General features: G+C 51.1%; 1 protein-coding gene across 4 annotated transcripts in view; it reads left to right on the top strand.

Annotated features, from left to right (window-relative positions):
* MYO5B (myosin VB) overlaps nucleotides 1-17,549 on the top strand; it is a 272,753-nt gene that overhangs the window by 215,359 nt on the left and 39,845 nt on the right. For all 4 annotated transcript variants that reach the window (XM_054694054.1, XM_054694051.1, XM_054694053.1 and 1 more), the window contains exons 19-25: nucleotides 920-1,131; nucleotides 2,928-3,084; nucleotides 4,805-5,044; nucleotides 9,435-9,668; nucleotides 13,560-13,644; nucleotides 14,757-14,905; nucleotides 16,062-16,181. In XM_054694054.1, the coding sequence (XP_054550029.1) occupies nucleotides 920-1,131; nucleotides 2,928-3,084; nucleotides 4,805-5,044; nucleotides 9,435-9,668; nucleotides 13,560-13,644; nucleotides 14,757-14,905; nucleotides 16,062-16,181 (1,197 nt within the window). The remainder of the gene's footprint in view (nucleotides 1-919; nucleotides 1,132-2,927; nucleotides 3,085-4,804; nucleotides 5,045-9,434; nucleotides 9,669-13,559; nucleotides 13,645-14,756; nucleotides 14,906-16,061; nucleotides 16,182-17,549) is intronic.

Below are 17,549 nucleotides of genomic sequence, written 5' to 3' on the forward strand. Positions count from 1 at the left end.
CACACTTCCCTTCCCACTGCTGCACCGACCTACAAGGCCTTTGGTGATGGTGATGGCTTCTCCCTCCAGTGACCCTCAGGTCCCCCTCAGCCATCCTGGTTTTCCTACTACTCAAACATACAGAGCTTGCCGCTACCACAGGACATTCACTCTGCTCTTCTCCTGCGCTTTGCTGTCGTTGCCTCCTTCAGTTCACCCAGGTCTTGCTCAGCTGTCACCTTCCTAGAAAAGGCTTCCTTGGTTATCCTATTTAAATATCTTCACCCCAATTATGCTCAGTGAAATAAGAAGGAAAAAGAAAAATCTTGGATGGTTTCACTTACAGGAGGAATGTAGGGGAACCAAATAAGGGACCAGGAAAAAAAATAAATTAAAAGAACTAACAGGCAACTATTAGAGACACTCTGCAAGGGAAGAGGAGGGAGAGGGATGAGAACAGGGAGGGAATGTTCTTATGCAAGGGGCCCTGGTGATGGTGCGCGGGTGAGTTTGGCGGTGGGAATTTTTGTGGGACTGCACCTGAGAGGAGAAAGCATGCATTGTACAAAAAGGAAGAATGACGTAAAATATATATAAAATAAAATAAAATTTTTAAAAAACCTTAAAAAGCAAATATCTCCACCCCACCCTCCCACCCCCAGTTTTATTGTCTTCCTAATCCTCCCCAATGCCCAGCAGACCTGTGTCTTTGTTGGTTGCTGAAGGGCAGGCGTCTTGCTCACTGCTACTCCCTGGACCCCCAGCCTAGGAAGGAGGGATGGGGGGACTTGGTATCTGTTGATGATGCTGAGTGTTCATGTGTATCTAAGAAGGAGGTGATATCTGGCGAGAAATTCTGCAGTGGAGGAACTGGGGTGGCAGGACTTGTTACCTCTCTGCTCACTGATGACCCACCACCTGCCCTCCCTGCTTTGCAAAGGATCCTGACAAGTTCCAGTTTGGCCGCACCAAGATCTTCTTCCGGGCAGGCCAGGTGGCCTACCTGGAGAAGCTTCGGGCTGACAAATTCCGGGCAGCCACCATCATGATCCAGAAAACCGTCCGGGGTTGGCTGCAGAAGGTGAAGTACCGCAGACTGAAGGGGGCGACCTTGACCCTGCAGCGCTACTGCCGAGGACATCTGGCCCGGAGGTGAGCCGAGCATGACAGGGCGGGTGGGGGTGGCTCTCAGCAGCTTGGCCCCTCTCTCGGCCTCTGTAATCGTGGCTTTTCCTGGGCCCTCCCAGCTCCTGGAACCTTCTCCCCTGTGTCCTTCCCAGGTCAGGAACTGGGTCTAGTTCCAGGTCTCCTGGTTTCCCCTATTCCCATCCCACCGGCACTACCTAGGACCAGTGGGCTTTGCCAGAAAAACCACCATTTTACCTTTACTTCAACGCCAAAGTAAAATAATCTGCCTTTAGAAAAAGAGGCAAATTCAACTTTAGTCGCAGTTCACTTAGACTGAACTTCCGATTTGTCTCACCAATTTCAAAATGCCTGGCAAGCCCCTTTTATGAGTGGTCGCACTGAGCTAGCGTGGGGTGTGACTTGTCTGCCCACAAGCAGCTCTAGCAATGGGAGCGCAGAACTGATGCCAGTCAGACTCCCCTGCCTGTCCAAACACCATGCAGGAGAAACGCCTCTGCCATGCGCATTCCCTCCTGGCTCACCTGATCAGTTGATGAAGCTTCAGGGCAGGCTGTGTCTCCACTGTGACCTGAGACTCTCCCCGTTCTTTGCACAGTCGGGACATTAGAGACCCAGTTCAAAATCTGCGACCTCTCCAAGTAGAGAATTGCTTGGAGAAGTCAATAATTGCTATGAAGTCCTGCACTTGCAGGCCAAAGTTTCACAAGTGGCTGCTTCGTCATCTCTGCTTAAATGTAAGAGAGAGCGCCCCTGAGACCTCATGGTGGGGGAGATCCTTTGTATCCTGATGCAGCCTGCTCAGACTCAGTTGCTCGCTCTTTATCTGAGCATGACTAGAGATGATGAATGCCTTTAATTACCTCCAGAGTGTCAAGTGATGATCTGGAAGAAATGCTATAGAAATGAGAACACTGTCAGGAGTAGCAACAGTAAATTATTATCGACGGCCTGTGCCAACTAGTCAAGGCATCGCTGAGTACCCTTGTGCTCTCAGACACCAGATGGTGAGGATATAAAGCAGGGACGGCCTGCATGGAGCCTGTGTTCTTGGGGCTCTGCAGGGTCCACATGAGGAGCGCATAACTTAGGGAGAAGGAGCTGGGAAATCACTCAGATCAGCAGCGGGCAGGGCAGGGTGTGTTGCCGCCACCTCTGGGCGGCAGTTGTTTCAAAGGTCCTTTCTAAGTGTTTAATATCCCGAGTTTCTACTGGCGCACTTACTATGAGCCTGGCATCAGAAAAAGCTTTTAAGACGCCCAAGGGGTCTCAGGCTGACTTCTCATGTGGCGGGTGAGGTGGGTAGTGCAGAGGTGAAACAGAAAAGCAGGTGTCCCCGTGCAGTGCATGTGGGCAGCCAGGACTGGGGAGATGATAAAACTGGAGAGGAGTGTAAAGGTCTGAGGTTTATTCCTTCAAGCACCTATGAAGCCAGGCCCTGTAAGATGATTGAGACACATCTCAAAGCCTAGTGAGGAGCCAGAGACAGACAGGAGTATAAACACTGGAACTTTCCTGGGGGCAGAGAGGGGTTGTAGTGGGGGAGTGCACAGGTGAGGGTCCAGAGTTGGTCAGACTTAGACTGAGTTTTAAACCTGTGGGAAGGCTTTTTGACAACACAAGGAGAATGCTGATTCTGCCATCCTGAGCCTGTGCTTCAAGTGCTCAAGGGGTTGCTGCAGTCCTAAGGGAAATGAGAATCGGCTTGGTCTGGGGTGCCCAGGCAGGCCCAAGGGAGGAGGCTGACATTGGTGACTGGCTCAGAGGCCTCGGCCGCAGGCCCACTGGCGCTCCATCCCTAGGCTGGCCGAGCACCTGCGGAGAACCCGGGCGGCCGTGGTGTTCCAGAAGCAGTACCGCATGCGGAGGGCCCGCCTGGCCTACCAGCGGGTGCGTGGGGCTGCTGTCATCATCCAGGCCTTTGCCAGAGGCATGTTCGTGCGCAGAGCCTACCACCAGGTACGTAACCACCCAGAAGGAATCCCAGGCTACAAGCTCAGAACTACAGTGGCAGCCAACAGGTTCTCACTCACATGACCTTTTGTGGGTGCTCCTGTTTTTTAAGTGATTTCACACCTCTGCTCCCACTGAGTCATTTCCAAAGTCCCATGATATGGTGTATTAGTCGGGGTTTTCCAGAGAAACAGGACCAAGATAAGGTGTGTGTGTGTGTGTATTTAAGTTTATGTATTAAGACGTACTACGAAGAAATACTCCAGAGGTCCCCAGTCTGCCATCTGCAAGCTGGAGGCCCAGTGAACCCAGTGGTGTAACTTGTTCCAAATCCAAGGCCTAAAAAACAGGGGAGCTGATGGTATGAGTCCCAGTGCAAGGGCAGGCGATGAGATGGGGTGTCCCAGCTCCAGCAGTGAAAAGGGGACTCATTCCTCCCTCCTCTACCTTTTGTGCTATTCAGGCCCCCGGTGGATTGGAGGACACCCACTCACATGGGGGAGGCTCGCACCCATTCATATGTACACCTTAGAAACCCTACACAGAAACCCAGAAGCAAGGTTTAATCTGGGCGCCCTGTGGCCAGTCAGATGGACACAGATTGACCATCACGGGAATGTCGCTCCCCTGACAGCTGAGCCCTCGGAGAACCTGCCCAGGGCGCACGGGCACTCAGTGGCGGAACTTGGTGACTCTCTGGGTCTCAGATTCAAGAGAGGGGGTATTGTTAGGGATCATCAGTTCCACCCCTTCACAAAGTGGTTAGGAGCCTGGTGCCCATTGCAATGAGGTCAGGAAAGGGGCCCTGCCCCCCTGCCAGGCCCTGGCTAGCTGGCCCAAGTCAGGATGCCTCCATCCCCCCAAAACCCCCACGCAAGCAAAGTGCATGCTAAGATGAGAGATGACTTTGCAGGAAATATCTAAATGTTCTTTTTTCTCCCTGAAACAAACATCTGTGTCTTCTATGATCAGAGAAGTTATGATTTTCCAAATAACAAATGAAAACACTAAAGTGACAAGCAAACGTGACCGCATGGTCAGCCTCCGGGATGGAACACTCTCTGATGCCATCCAAGGGGAAACCAGGCCCCAGGGGAAGGCTATGAAACCCTGGGGAGGCTGGTGACGTGTGTGCGCCCAGCTGTCTCAGAGCTGTGATGTAGGCCATGTTGGTCTCCCACATGTTTGCTTATTTACTCATTTACTCCACAAACATTTATTTTGCAGGGCACTGGGGCACGAATATTAATGGTGCTTTAAATTCTGAGTGGTTTTCAACTTGGTATGAAAAAATACCAGTGAGTTCCAAACCAAGTTTATAATTAGAAGCCATTAGCCCATTGTGAACTCTCACTGGAGAATTTTGCTTCATCTCTCCAGCTCCGGGACAGGATCCAAATCACCTGATTATCCAGCTGGTGGTATCAGTTGGATAATCTTTAGTCCTCTCTAACTTTGAGCTTTTCACACCTTGATTTTCTAACCAGTAAAATACACAAAAAGGAACTTGGACAGCTGATTCCTTGCAGGTGCATACAGCGGCAGAGCCCAGTTAAAATTTACTCTTAAAACAAATGCTACTAAAGTCTTAGGTCTGAGAAGCGTGACCTCTTTGTACCTCCTAGCACTGAGGCTATTCCTGCTTCTCCCCTCCTCTGCTGGCCCATGAGCTCCCCTTGCTCCCATGCTGTGTGCAACCCCCAAGAGCACACTTGTCCCCTGCCAGGTCCTCGTGGAGCACAAGGCCACCATCATACAGAAGCACATGCGGGGCTGCATGGCTCGCAGGCATTTCCAGCGTCTGCGGGGCGCGGCCATTGTCATCCAGTGTGCTTTCCGGAGGCTCAAGGCCAGGCAGGAGCTAAAGGCCCTCAAGATTGAGGCCCGCTCTGCAGAGCACCTGAAACGCCTCAACGTGGGCATGGAGAACAAAGTGGTCCAGCTGCAGCGGAAGATCGATGACCAGGTCAGTGGCGGTGGCTCCCCTGGGGGCGGGTGTGTCACTAGGGTGTGTTTAAAAGACACCCCTGGCTTCCTCCAGAACCTGAGGGAGCAGGGCAGTCCTTGGGGCATCACCCCACTCTGCAGGAACAGTCACTGATTGTGGCAGACAGAATAATAGTCCCCAAAGATGTGCATGCTCTAACCCCCAGAGCCTGTGAATATGTGACTTAACATGGCAAAGGGGACTTGTAGATTAGATTGTTGGGGATCTCGAGAAGGGGGTATTCCTGGAGTACTTGTGTGCATCCAGTATTATTCATAAGGATCCTTGTAAGAGAGAAGCAGAAGGGTCAGATTCTGAGGAGAATCAGGTATTGGAGTGATGAGAGGCCAGGAGCCAGGATTGCCCAACTATCACCAAAATACTAGTCCTCCCTGTGTACCAGCATTGCTAAGTAGCGTCCCAGAGCTGGAAGTGTGAGCTTTGCTCACACAGGGAAGTGAGGTGACACAGGGCTGGGTTTCAGCTGCCTCCTGCGTAAGGAAAGAAGAGGGGCAAGGAAGGAAAATAACAGGTGTGCATGGTATAGGGTGTGGAGAAAGAACTGGCCTTGGGCCACGAGCCATCGCTTTGGAGGTCCCTTAGTGTTATGCTATGCTAAGCATTTTTCAAACTTCTCATGACCCTAATAGGGCAATAAAATAAATGAGCCATTTTATAGCTAAACCAGCTGTCCTGAGCAGGAGCTCAGAAGCAGCACACGGATCAGTAAGATGTTCCTGCTCCTCTGCTCTTTCTCAGGCTTCCTGAGAAGGGTCCATTGCCCTCGGTGTGGTGTTCCCTGTATGATTCCAACAGGGTGCTGTGCCTGACAGGTTTGGGGCAGGGTGGAGAGCCCCGGCACCTGCCCCTGCTCAGCAGCAGTGACACACCAGGTTGGGCGAGAAGACACATTGGTCTGAGGGCAGCAGTGGAAAGGAAAAGGTCTGGTCTCTAGAACTTGCCATTTGAATGCAAAATGCAAGCACAAAGATTATGATGATTGTGGCTGTTGGTGACTGACCAGAAAAGATACTTGCATGGTCAAATTTTGCCAATTGACCTTCTGAGGAAAGTACCAGTAGAGGGACATGTAGGCTGTTGGCACCGCTGCTGCCTGCCAGGAGCCCTGTGCGCTGCCCAGCCACCCCAGCCCTGGGTTTCCAGCCATAGACCCTGCATTGACATTGCTGATTTCTGAAGCTGACTGGAGAGGTTAAAAATAAATCTGGTATTTTACAACCACGTGCTTGAACATCCAAAGAGAAGCAGATTTAAAGACCTATTTTTAAAAAGATCTTTTTGCCATAAGCTTCCTGCTTGGTGAACATCTGTGAGTGGTGGCAGGTGTTTCCCACCCTGGACATGCAGAGGGTCATCAGAAGGGGCAGGAGGGTTGGAGCAGATCTTACTTTCTTGCACCCCTCCACATATTGCCCCACTATGTGCCAGACACTCTTCTCATATATTAACTCACTGAATCCTCACCTCAACCCTATGAAATATATTAGTAGTTTTCCCACTTTAAACTGAGGCATTGAGGAGAAATAGCCTGCCCAGGGTCACACAGCGTAGCTAGAATTGAAACTTGACCATCTGGTTCTGGAGTATGTTCTGCACCTCTAGACAAATTTTAAGATCTCTGCCCCTTGAGACCCTTCAGGTGAGTGAGAATTCACCCATCTTAGGGGACAGCTTAGCCTGGTTTTGGGTCCATCTTCCCATAGGCAGATCATCCTTAGCTCGGATGGCCTTTTATGATGGACATGTGGCCCAATGTCAGAGAAGACACTTGGCACTGCTTCCTGAGAGGGGGCATGGCTTAGAGAGGGTCTAAGTCCCCAGGACTTCAGAGGTCCTTGTCTTGTTGTAGTCTCTTAGCAGATAGGGCCTGCTGTTTGGAAATGAGTGGCTTTTGTTCTTCATGTCAGGCCTAGAGACAACTAAGGGGGTTCCTCCTTGGACACACAAGCTTCTTAGGCCAGAAAGAGAGGGTACATGTGTGCCAGGGACAACAGAGAGGTAAAGGCACCCTGAGTATTGGTCAGAGCAGCATGGGGTAGCTGGACAGAGACCTGGCTTCTGTTTCAATTTTACTTGCTGCCAGAGCTGACAGCTTGAGATTATGGCCAAATGTCTACGTGGGCCTTGACTTCTGCAGAGGGGATTAGCATCTAAGTTCTCTAAGGTAAGCTGGAGCTCAGAATGTATTGATAACAATGATCAGTCTACATGGTGGTTCCCAACTCCATGCCTCACTGTTGAATCACCTGGGAAAGGTTTTTCAAACAGTACGCCCGCTACCAGGGACTCAGTGAAGGAGAAAACTGAAAGGTAAAACCAGGGTAAGGTTAGTTACCAACAATGTTCTCTGATTCTGTGCACTCAACTGGAGAGACAAGAAGAAAATGGGCACCAACTTCCAAGGCAAATAGGGTCGCTTGAAAGTTGTTGAAAGAACAAGTTCTTGGGGTTTGGAGCTGTCCGTGGTGCTGAGACTTTTTCCTGTGGGTTTTTATTAGCTGTGCTGTAATTAGCCACATCCCTCACACTATCCTTCAGGAGTAAGTACAGTGACAGTTCCTGGAACCATTTCTTATAGTGTCCCTAGTGTAGTCCTGAGGGGTCAGGTCATATTTTTCAGCCAAAAAACCCTGTGAGCCTGCTGTCTACCAGTCCAGCTGTATTCATGTACAACATGTAAAGTGACTTAGATTAGTTGAGCCTCTAGTTTTGTTTTGTTTTTTTTATCATGAGAGTAAAATTTCTTAAATCTTTGAGGTTATTTCCATATATATTTTATCTGAAAAAATATAGCACAAACATTGATTTAATCCCTAGCCATTTAAAAACAATTAGATTCAGTACCGGTGTCACATAAAGGCCCTCATTATTCAGAACAGAGCTGGTCAGCTCTCCTGGCCACAGTGACCAATGGGGATCTTAGTCTGCCATCTCAGGGAGTTTCTGGGGTCCACGAGGAGCATGTGCCCAGGCTACCCCACAGCCCGGTCCTCCCCTGGTGACCTGACCCAGACCGTGCCACCTGGAGGTGACAGTTGGACTGAACTTCACTTCCAGCTAAGAAGAAAGAAAATTCAAGGAGGCTTATCCAGCACATGTCCCTCCTGAACCCCGCACCCATGTGCAAACTCCAGGGTGCGCAAGTCCAGGGTGAGAGGCATAGATGACATTGGACTTTCTAGAGCAGATGCTGCCTAAGTGGATTTCTTCTTTGTGATTACTTAGAGCAAGGTTGTCCTCCAGACCAGGCTCAAGGGCATATTGGGCTGTAACTGGGCGGTTCCTGAGACCCTGTGGAGAGTCTCTTCCTGTGACATCCATGCGGGAAATGTGCTGTGTGGAATTGACAGCAGGTCTCAGCTTTCAGGTCCCATCCTGCCTGGTGTTGTGCCAGGCCCAACAGTAGATCTCTCGCTCCCCACTGCTTTCCATGAAGCTTAATTTCTGGCGTGATTTAATCATGGATTCCTGGGATGCCCCAGTTTATTGGTATTTTAGCCAATAGCTGTTCTACTTTGTGATCCTGCAGAGAATGGAAGTAAAAAATAATCAGGGACTATTTGTCACTTGCTTATTTGGAGACCTGGATAAGCCAGTGGGGAAAAGTGAAGACCACTTTCAGCTGTGGTTTCTGTCCATGTGTATGGTAGCACTTGACACTATCTCAGTCTGCCTGGGTCCTTGGAGCCTCATCCATGTGCGCTCATCACAGCCACAGTCCCAGTCCCTCCGCACCCACATCAGGGACGTGGGGGATTGCTTCTCACTTACCTCTCACTTCAGTGAGTACATGACTGGGCACCCCCATGGATGGATTCTGCCAGGGCATCAATTTCTGGAGGGCAAGCTGACAGGTGGTGATGGGATCCCCTGGCCCCTCAAGGGCCTCCTTAGAGAGGGGATGCTGAAGGAGGTCCTTTGTCTCGGAGCCAGCGATTAGGTTGCAGCTCTTTGTGCCGGCAAGTCCAGGGGCAGGAGACCCAGTGTGAAAGTGCAGGGGAGCCTGAAAAGCCCAGGCTGCAGATGCAGAAAGCCAGCTGTGTCATTCCCACAGCTTCCAAACCAGATGTGAGGTCTGTCCAGCTGGACAGAGGAGGGAACAGCTGTCCCCAGCTCTGCCCCTGCTCCTCAGCACTCCCTGGACATCAGTACTGGCGTTTTGTTTTCCTACCTCTGTCCTAGGCTCACAATAGAGTTTTGTGAGGAGATGCCAGGAAAGCACTCAGGCGTGCAGTGTTGGTGAGATTTAATCCCACCTTGGAAGTTCATTTATTTTATTGCCTTCATGTCTCTTCCTGGCCACATGACCTTATTCCCCACCTTCCTACCCGTCCCCATTGCTCCCCAGAACAAAGAGTTCAAGACGCTGTCCGAACAGTTGTCGGCCGTCACGTCCACGCACACCATGGAGGTGGAGAAGCTGAAGAAGGAGCTGGCCCGTTACCAGCAGACCCAAGTTGAGGACAGCAGCCTGAGGCTGCAGGAGGAGGTGGAGAGCCTGCGCACGGAGCTGCAGAGGGCCCACTCGGAGCGCAAGGTCCTGGAGGACGCCCATGCCAGGGAGAATAATGAGCTGAGAAAGGTATGTGGAAGCCAGAGGGCAGGGGGTGGTGGTAGACTGGCCCACAGAGCACCTCCTCGGAGGCTGCTTCCTCCAGCTCTGAAATTGCCATGGGCTTTCCTGGGGCTGTGCCCAGGCAGGCTAACATGCATTTAGGAGGACCCCTACAAGTGTTTGTCCACCTACCCAGTGTTGAGCTGCTGCCATCAGCTGAACACTCTCCCCTGAGAGGGAGACACATACCTGCCTTTGGGCACCTTCCTGACACTGTAGAATTAGCCACTGCATAGCTCTGGGACCTGAGGCTGGTGTGACAGACTGTGCCGGGGGTGGGGGGGGGCAGCGGCTTTTTTTCTTGACATTGCACTCAGTGGTTAGGGCCAGCCTTTAGCTCTCCCGTAATAGCCATTGTGCTTTGGGGGATTTTCCTCAAGTGCAAGATTTGGTAGCTTTTGCCTGACTCCCCTTCTCTGGGTAGGGTGTGCCATAGGTTTGCTCTTCACCCCTTGAAATAGAACTTCTGGGGTTGGCCCCACTCCCTTCTCCAAAGTCAGGACAGAGATTCCCTTCTTCACTCCTAAGAGAGCCGCTTAAACCAGCTTGGTCCCCCGCGCCACCGAGAGCCACCACAGAGCCCTGATACATTGCTCGCCCAACGCCCTGCAGGGGCCCACAGCCACAGGGAGAGTCACAGGGCCTTCCTGTTGGTTTCTGTCCATCGCTGCAGTGGGCTGAGAAGCTGAGGAGGGAGGGCTTGAGTGATCTGAACTCAATAGAAGCTTTCAGTGTTCGAGATTGGGGCCAGCTGGATGCCGCCACAGAAAGGGCCCTGGGGTAGACACTGAAATTTCCAGATTCTCATCCCAGCATTGCTCTTACCAAGGGTACACAGGAAACCTCCCTGGCTTTACTTCCCTCATCTGTTTAAAAACAAAAACAAGGTCGGTCTAAATATTTTCTAAATTCCCTTCTGAAGACATTTTATGGCTTCTAGAAAGAGGACCTCAGCTCTCCTGTCGTCCTCTCTCCTCCACCGCCCCATTCCCTTTGCCTGGCTGGGCCTCAGCCAGGCTGCAGCCACACTGAGAGCAGGAGAGGTGAAAGCCTCGGGCCAGTGCATGGCGGGCTTGCACGCGTTGAAATCCTGTCCCAGGCAGAACTTCTGCTCTGTCCATCGCTACTTTCCCAGATTCTGGGGACTTCCCAGGGTTCTGGAGTGGATCCACATGGGATTAGGTAATGAAGGAAGAAAGACTTGGGGCCTCCCAGTGCAGGCAGGCTGGCACGGAAAAAGCCGCCCTCCCAGCATGTTGCCCAGAGTCACCTGCTGGTTCACGCACCAGAGGCATCAAGTGGACTTCATGTTTGGGAGTAGCGCTGGGGTGCTGGGAAGCTCCCATAAGATGGAACTACAGGCCTGTACAAGCCATGGAATCCCTTACTAGTGGTATGTGGCCCTTGGAAACAGATGGACAGCCACCTTTCTATGTGAACAAAAACCCAGAAGGTAGAATCCAAAGGCCACAATCAGAACTGAGAACTCTTGAGATCGGTGAGCCTAGGAGGAGGCGCGGAAAAGCATGTTTGCCGCCTGTGCCAGCCAGGAGTCACATAAAATGGGGCCCCTTCTGGCTCCGCCACAGACAGAACGCTTGACTAGTCGACTCCCTGCTTCCCACTGGGCCTGTGATTTGGGGACTCAGCGCTTTTAAAATATCCAAGCCTCCATGCAAGGGAGCCTAAGGGTTTATAATATGAAAACCTTCGTCAGCTGAGCAAAATAGAAAAGCCTGCTCTCTCCTGCCTTAAAAAAAAATTGTTACTGTTTCCTAAGAATGTGTTGAATGAGGTCTTAGATAAAATGAGAGCTTACGCTGGCAGAAAAAATATTTTCAAGGACAGTGCAGTAGGCACAGGGTCAGAGCACGCAAAGCAGCTTCCCTGGCTCCAAACATAAGCAAGTCCCAAGTTAGTGATGCCCCAGAAGAAACCAGCACAAGATGACCCACGGTGGGCAACGCCCAGCTCTGTCCAGGAAAAAAAGAATGTGGAAGCAAAATAGCCTCCTCTGCAGGGTCTTCAGAACCTTTTAATCCTGAAGGGGGGCGCGTGCTCCATCTGCGCTTTGTCTTCTGTGCCTCGTCGGGGGGGTCCTGCTTCTCAAAGGCGCTATGTCCAGTCTGAACACATGCTGAGTAATCAGACAATTGGTTTCCTCCCAGGCTTGTCCTGTAGCTTCTCTGCGCTGAGCAAGATTGATGGGACTAGTGAAGCAGACTGAAGGAGCTGCCTGCCAGTAGATGTTTAATTAATGGATTTGATATTTCTGTCAGCAAAGGAAGCAAATGTATTGGAACTGGCATCCTGGAAAACTTCGGGCTCCCCACCCCTAACGATTGTCGTTGGCATGCCAGGTCTTCCTGGGGGCAGGGACTCACCTCCGTGTCCACAGAGCCTGGGCATCCCCCACCCTGACCCCAGCCACGTACAGCTCACACCTCTCCACTAAGGGCCCCCCTGTGGTGGCCTCTCCCCGCCCCCCACCCAGAGCATCTATCCACACCTTTTAGCTGCCTTCCTGTGTAGCCTCTGCTGTGTGTTGTGTGTGTATCCGTGTATTTCATTCCTTTTTCAAGTTATCAGTGATAACTGTGCTAAGTAACATGTGTGGCTGAGCTGTTTTGTGTCCCCGATGGGGCTGGTGGCTCCAGAGGCAATAGCTCACGATCCAGAGTTGGCCCTGGAATGTGGCCCATCTGCATATGCTATAGCTCCACATGCATCACCTCATCCAAGGCTGAAAACACCCCGTGAGGTGGGCAGCAATTTTACAGCAGGGACCTGGGGTTCATAGAGGCAGGACCTGTGGCCCTGAGACTCATCGTCCTTGCTTTAGACCACACTTACGTGGTGACCCGGGCGTCCTTTTGTAGTTCACACAGCCTCTGGAGGCCTAAATTCAGGGGCCGTGGGCACATTTCCACATCCTCTCCCTGCTGAGTCTCTACCTCGCGCAGACTTTCTCCGCCTGTGTCACCAAGGCAGAGATGCGACACGTGTGGGGAAAATGACGTGACGCCTTCCTGCAAAATGAGTCTCCAGGGACTCCAGCGGGAAGGTGCAGAGGAGGATCCGTGGTGATTTAGCCCCCATGTTACAAAAGAAACAGGCCCCTCTCCCCTCCTCCTCGCTCACCACTAATAATTTCTAGTTCCTAGGACACGGCTGAAGTATTACATTTTTAAATCCATACAATTAGGTGTTCCAGTAGTAAATAGCAGTGTAACCGCTTTAAAATAAACTTGCCTCTTACTGTTTTAATTCTTCTTTCTCTGAACAGACCAGGCCTTTTCTTCAGTTAGTCTTTCCTTTTTTGCTCTCTTTTTTGCCACTTTCTCTCCAGCGATCTTGACATTGGTATTGACTTAGCAGCATGGTCAGAGGTGGACCCCTAGACTGGACAGCGCATGCCGGGAGGTCTCCTTCCCTCTGCAACACCTGGACCGGGAGGTCCAGTGAGATGGGCCCAGGCAGGTCGGGCTGTTTTCATCATGAACTCCAGGCCCTCCCAAGATTCAGATTTGAGAGCTCAGACTTGACCAAGACAGAGCAACAAATGCAGGCAAACTAGAGCCTGGTGCTAGGATCCGCAGGCCCGCAGGCTCGTGGGGCTGCTGTGGGCTGTTCAGAGGCTGTCACAGGCCTTGGCTGCCCGTCAGCAGTCAGCACATCTGTGTGGTTTTCCTGGGATTTTTCTTGCGGTGTACAGTTTCTCCCTCGAAATGAAAGCCAATTCGATCTTCTTACATGAAAAGAGCCTTTAGACACACCAGTTGAAATTCAAGCCCACAGGGGGAGCCTCTCGGCTGCCTGTTCTCCGGGGACACATCCCTCCCTGACGCTCTCTTTCAGCGAGTTGCAGACCTGGAGCAAGAAAATGCTCTCTTGAAAGATGAGAAAGAGCAGCTTAACAACCAAATCCTCAGCCAGTCTCAAGGTAAGTTCCACAGCGCTTGGGCTTTGATGTTGGGTTTCAATTTCTTTTCCACGGCGGTTGTCCCTAGTGGCCCCAGGTGAGCTGCTAGTCACGTGGAAAAATGGGGACACATGCCTGCGCATGCCCCAGAGCAAGCCCCTTAGCGAGGGCAGCCCTCAGTGTCTTCACCTGCACGGTGGACACACAGTCCAGACGTGGGGGCTCCTGTGAGGAGTAGGACACTGGGCGTGAGTGAGAGACTGGGCTGGGCCCACAGTGAGCACTGAGGAGCCGTCAGCGCTGCTGTCCTATCTTCAGCATCCACAGTGAGACTTGTGACGATTGTTTCTACCCCATGGGTCATCTATTCATGTTGGCTGAAGATGGGGTCACGGGTCAGGTCTAAGGTCACCTCCCTCAAGCACCCACCAGCCTCTGAGCTGTCAGTCCCCATGTTGTGCTTGACTAAGGAAGAACCGTCGGGGGTCCAGACCCCATTCTTACCGGGCTCGGTGTGGCCTCAGCAAACCCCTCACCTTCTCATCTCCTCAAGTTCCTCTTCTATCAAGAGAGAATGAACCGCCTGAGACCACAGAGGCACCCAGCTTGAAATCTTGTTGAAAATTACTGTTTGTAATCCCTCTTTTTCTTTCCATTGATATGAATAATAAGTTTGGGGGGGGAGGGAGCCCACCCATGTTATGTGTATGTCTTCCCTCTGTCCCCCACTCTAGACCTTTGGCTTTATCTCCTCAACTCTCCTTTACTCTCCCTGCACTCCCAAAACCTGAAAGACCAGGAGGAGGGAAGGAACTGGACCGGACCCTGAGTTCTTCCAGGAACTCTGTCAGCAGTTGCTGGGGCAGGTGTCAGAGGGGCTGGCGCGTTACTTGAGGGAGGGAGTTGTCACGCCTGCCATCTGCCTCCCACCTCCCCCCATTGTCCTAAAGAGCATGGGGGCTTCCCCCTACCCTCCAAGCATGGAGGCTGCAGTGACAAGCTTCCTCCTGCAGCAGCTGAATAAACTCTGAGCTGTGAGCAGCCTTTTAGCAAGAGTCCTCAGAAGCCTGGATTCGATACTGGCAGGAGATCCGTGTGCGAGCACAGCTGCATCCCGCTTGCTTGCGTTCTAGGTGAACTTGCCCAGAGCTCTGTCAGGGAGAATCTCCTGATGAAGAAGGAACTGGAGGAGGAGCGTTCCCGGTACCAGACCCTAGTGAAGGAGTATTCGCGGCTGGAGCAGAGATATGACAACCTGCGGGATGAGCTGACTGTCATGAAGGCAAGGAGGAGCTTCTGTCCCCTCACGCCCAGCACACCCCACCCCACGCCACCCCCTGCACCTCCCCTTGGCTGGCTTACTGCTGTCCATCCTGTGCAGCACCTACACCCCTTCTTCTCCGCCTCGGCCCCCCACCCTCCTCCTGTCCAAGATGCTTTGCATCCTTGGTGATAGCTACCCCATAAGGAAGTAGTGGGACCTGGTGATTCATTCTCAGGAAAAGCTCGTTTCCCTACTTTGGGGTCTTATAAAGACCTATTAGGAGTTTGAGGAAAATTCCACCCAAGTGCATGTGTCATCCTCCTTGTTTCCTGTTCTGGGAAAATCCCTGCGTTTCGACAATATTGGTGCGGAGGTGTTCTGAGACTTCTCAGCTTCATTAGCACAAGCTGCCAAGAGGCCCACGAGGGTCTGATGGCTTCTCCTGATCGTCGATGAAATGCAGTACTCATAGAAGCATTTTTGTATTTCAGGATTTGTCTTTATTTTCTTTACTCCATATAAACAGTCCCTCCAGACACGCATAGTCAAACAATACTGAGTAAGTTAATTGCATAGAAACCGGAGAGAAGCTGACTAGGAACATACACAGAAACCTGAAATCTTCCTACCGAGATCAGTTTCACACCAAGACAGATCCGATACAAGGAGGGAAAAGGCATTTTAAATGAACAGTCTGAATGATGGCTCTCATGTGCTTGCTGTCGTTCAGAATCAGAACCAGCAGCGTGCAAGTTGGAGTGGAGGACCCTGAGGGGCAGCTTCGCAGCATGCTTTCTCAAGCAAGCCCATGACTGGATGCCTTTGTGTAATTTCAGGGGAGACCGGGGCAAGGAGTTATTTCCCCAGGACTTTGCTCGAGAAGTTGGCCTAAGTGTTAGGGATTTGCACGTCACTGAGACAGGACCTCAATCCTCTGGTGCAGCAGCCTTCTCTCCTCACTGTGGTTTTGTGGGCTAGCTAGATGGAGGACTCTTAGACCATACATGAACTTTTCTGAGAATAGCTCTATTTAGGCGCTGCTGTAGGAAACAACACCACCTATTGTGGATAAATGAGACAAAAGACCAACTCCAGGGCTTGCTACTCTTTGAGAAGTAATAATTCTTATTAACATGAATTCGCTACGAGTTTTCACATTTTTCTCTGTGAACAGCAAACCCCAGGCCACAGGCGGAACCCGTCAAACCAGAGTAGCTTAGAATCTGACTCCAATTACCCCTCCATCTCCACGTCTGAGGTCGGAGACACAGAGGATGCCCTCCAGCAGGTGGAGGTGAGTGAGGCCGCTCCTGGCTACTGTCTGCACTATGGGGCGGGGAGGGGGTGACTATGCATGGTGTGCCCCAGGGGTGGTGGCAAAAATGCCCAGGGTACATTCTTGACAGCTGCACCATGGACATTCCAGTGGACTCCAGACAATACTCTCAAATGGGCCTTTACTGTGCAAAGCAGTACACACTTGTTCACCCACCCACTGTCCAGGAAAGAAGGAGGAAGGTAGATGCCTGATTCCTCCTGGCACACAGGACCCTTCCAGAGAGGTGAAATGGCTGACTTATGAAGGAACGCCAAATCACTAAAATATTCATTAAAGTTTATCCTCATTTAGTATCCTATTGCATATAGTAATAGCCACAAATCCTCAAGAAAACTTCCACCTTGACTTAGCTAGATACAAATCAAAGAACAACAGCAAAAATTTGGACTATTTGGAACAACAAATATTTGCTGAGTGACTGTATCTTTATCCTTCGTAACCTCATAAAGTCAATAAATAATGCACCTTACTGTGGGCTTTATCCTGTGTGTGGTTTTAGGCACACAATTTTTCCTCTGGCATTTGGAAAGAAAATCACAAGCACATGAAAGCTTATAACGTGTCTGAAGAGTGACATGGAGGAGAGATGTTAGAGGGGGAATGTGCTTTGAGCACATCTGGGAGCCAGCTTGCTGGTGGGCCCTTAAGAAACTGCTGTGGCAGGGCCAGAGATGGTCCCTGCCCTCAAGGGGCTGCGATGAAGTCTGAAACAGACCGGTTGCAGGAAGAAGTCTGTAATGTAACTGCAGGCACTACAGTTTAGTGCCATCAAGAAAAATAAAGGATGCCAGCCAGTGGTGGAGTAATAGCTGACGGATAGAAGAGGAGGCCCTCAGGATAGAAACAAGGTCTGGCTCTCTCGTGCAGTTTGATGTGGTTTGTCGCTTGCTGTATGCACTTGGTAAGCATTTAGTAATGCAACCCAAGGTCCTCAGTTTTGCTGTTGCGGTCTCCTAGAGCTGGGTCCTGGGGGCTCTGTCAGCCGGAAATCTAGACACGCCTCCCAGGTGCTTATATGTGACCATTTCATGCAAACAGAAGCACGTCCATCGCTGAATTTATGCTTTCAAGGAAGCTGAGACTGGTTCTTGGTGTTGGTCAGGATAGCCAGCAGAGTGCTGACTAAACACGGAGCTGCCATCAAATGCTGCTTGAACCAATTGTGTTGCCATGTGTGTTCTGCAAGCATTTTAAAAATCCGCATGGATAATGCTCACGCAGATTCACATTTGTCCATGTCCATCCACACATGACAACCCTGGAGGGCCATCCCAGCCATGAATTTAAGAGAAGGAATTGACTGGGAATTGATGCTGTAAGAAC

This window comes from Talpa occidentalis, unplaced genomic scaffold (assembly GCF_014898055.3).
Source record: "Talpa occidentalis isolate TD23 unplaced genomic scaffold, MPIMG_talOcc4v2.1 talOcc4.13, whole genome shotgun sequence".
Taxonomy (NCBI): Eukaryota; Metazoa; Chordata; class Mammalia; order Eulipotyphla; family Talpidae; genus Talpa; species Talpa occidentalis.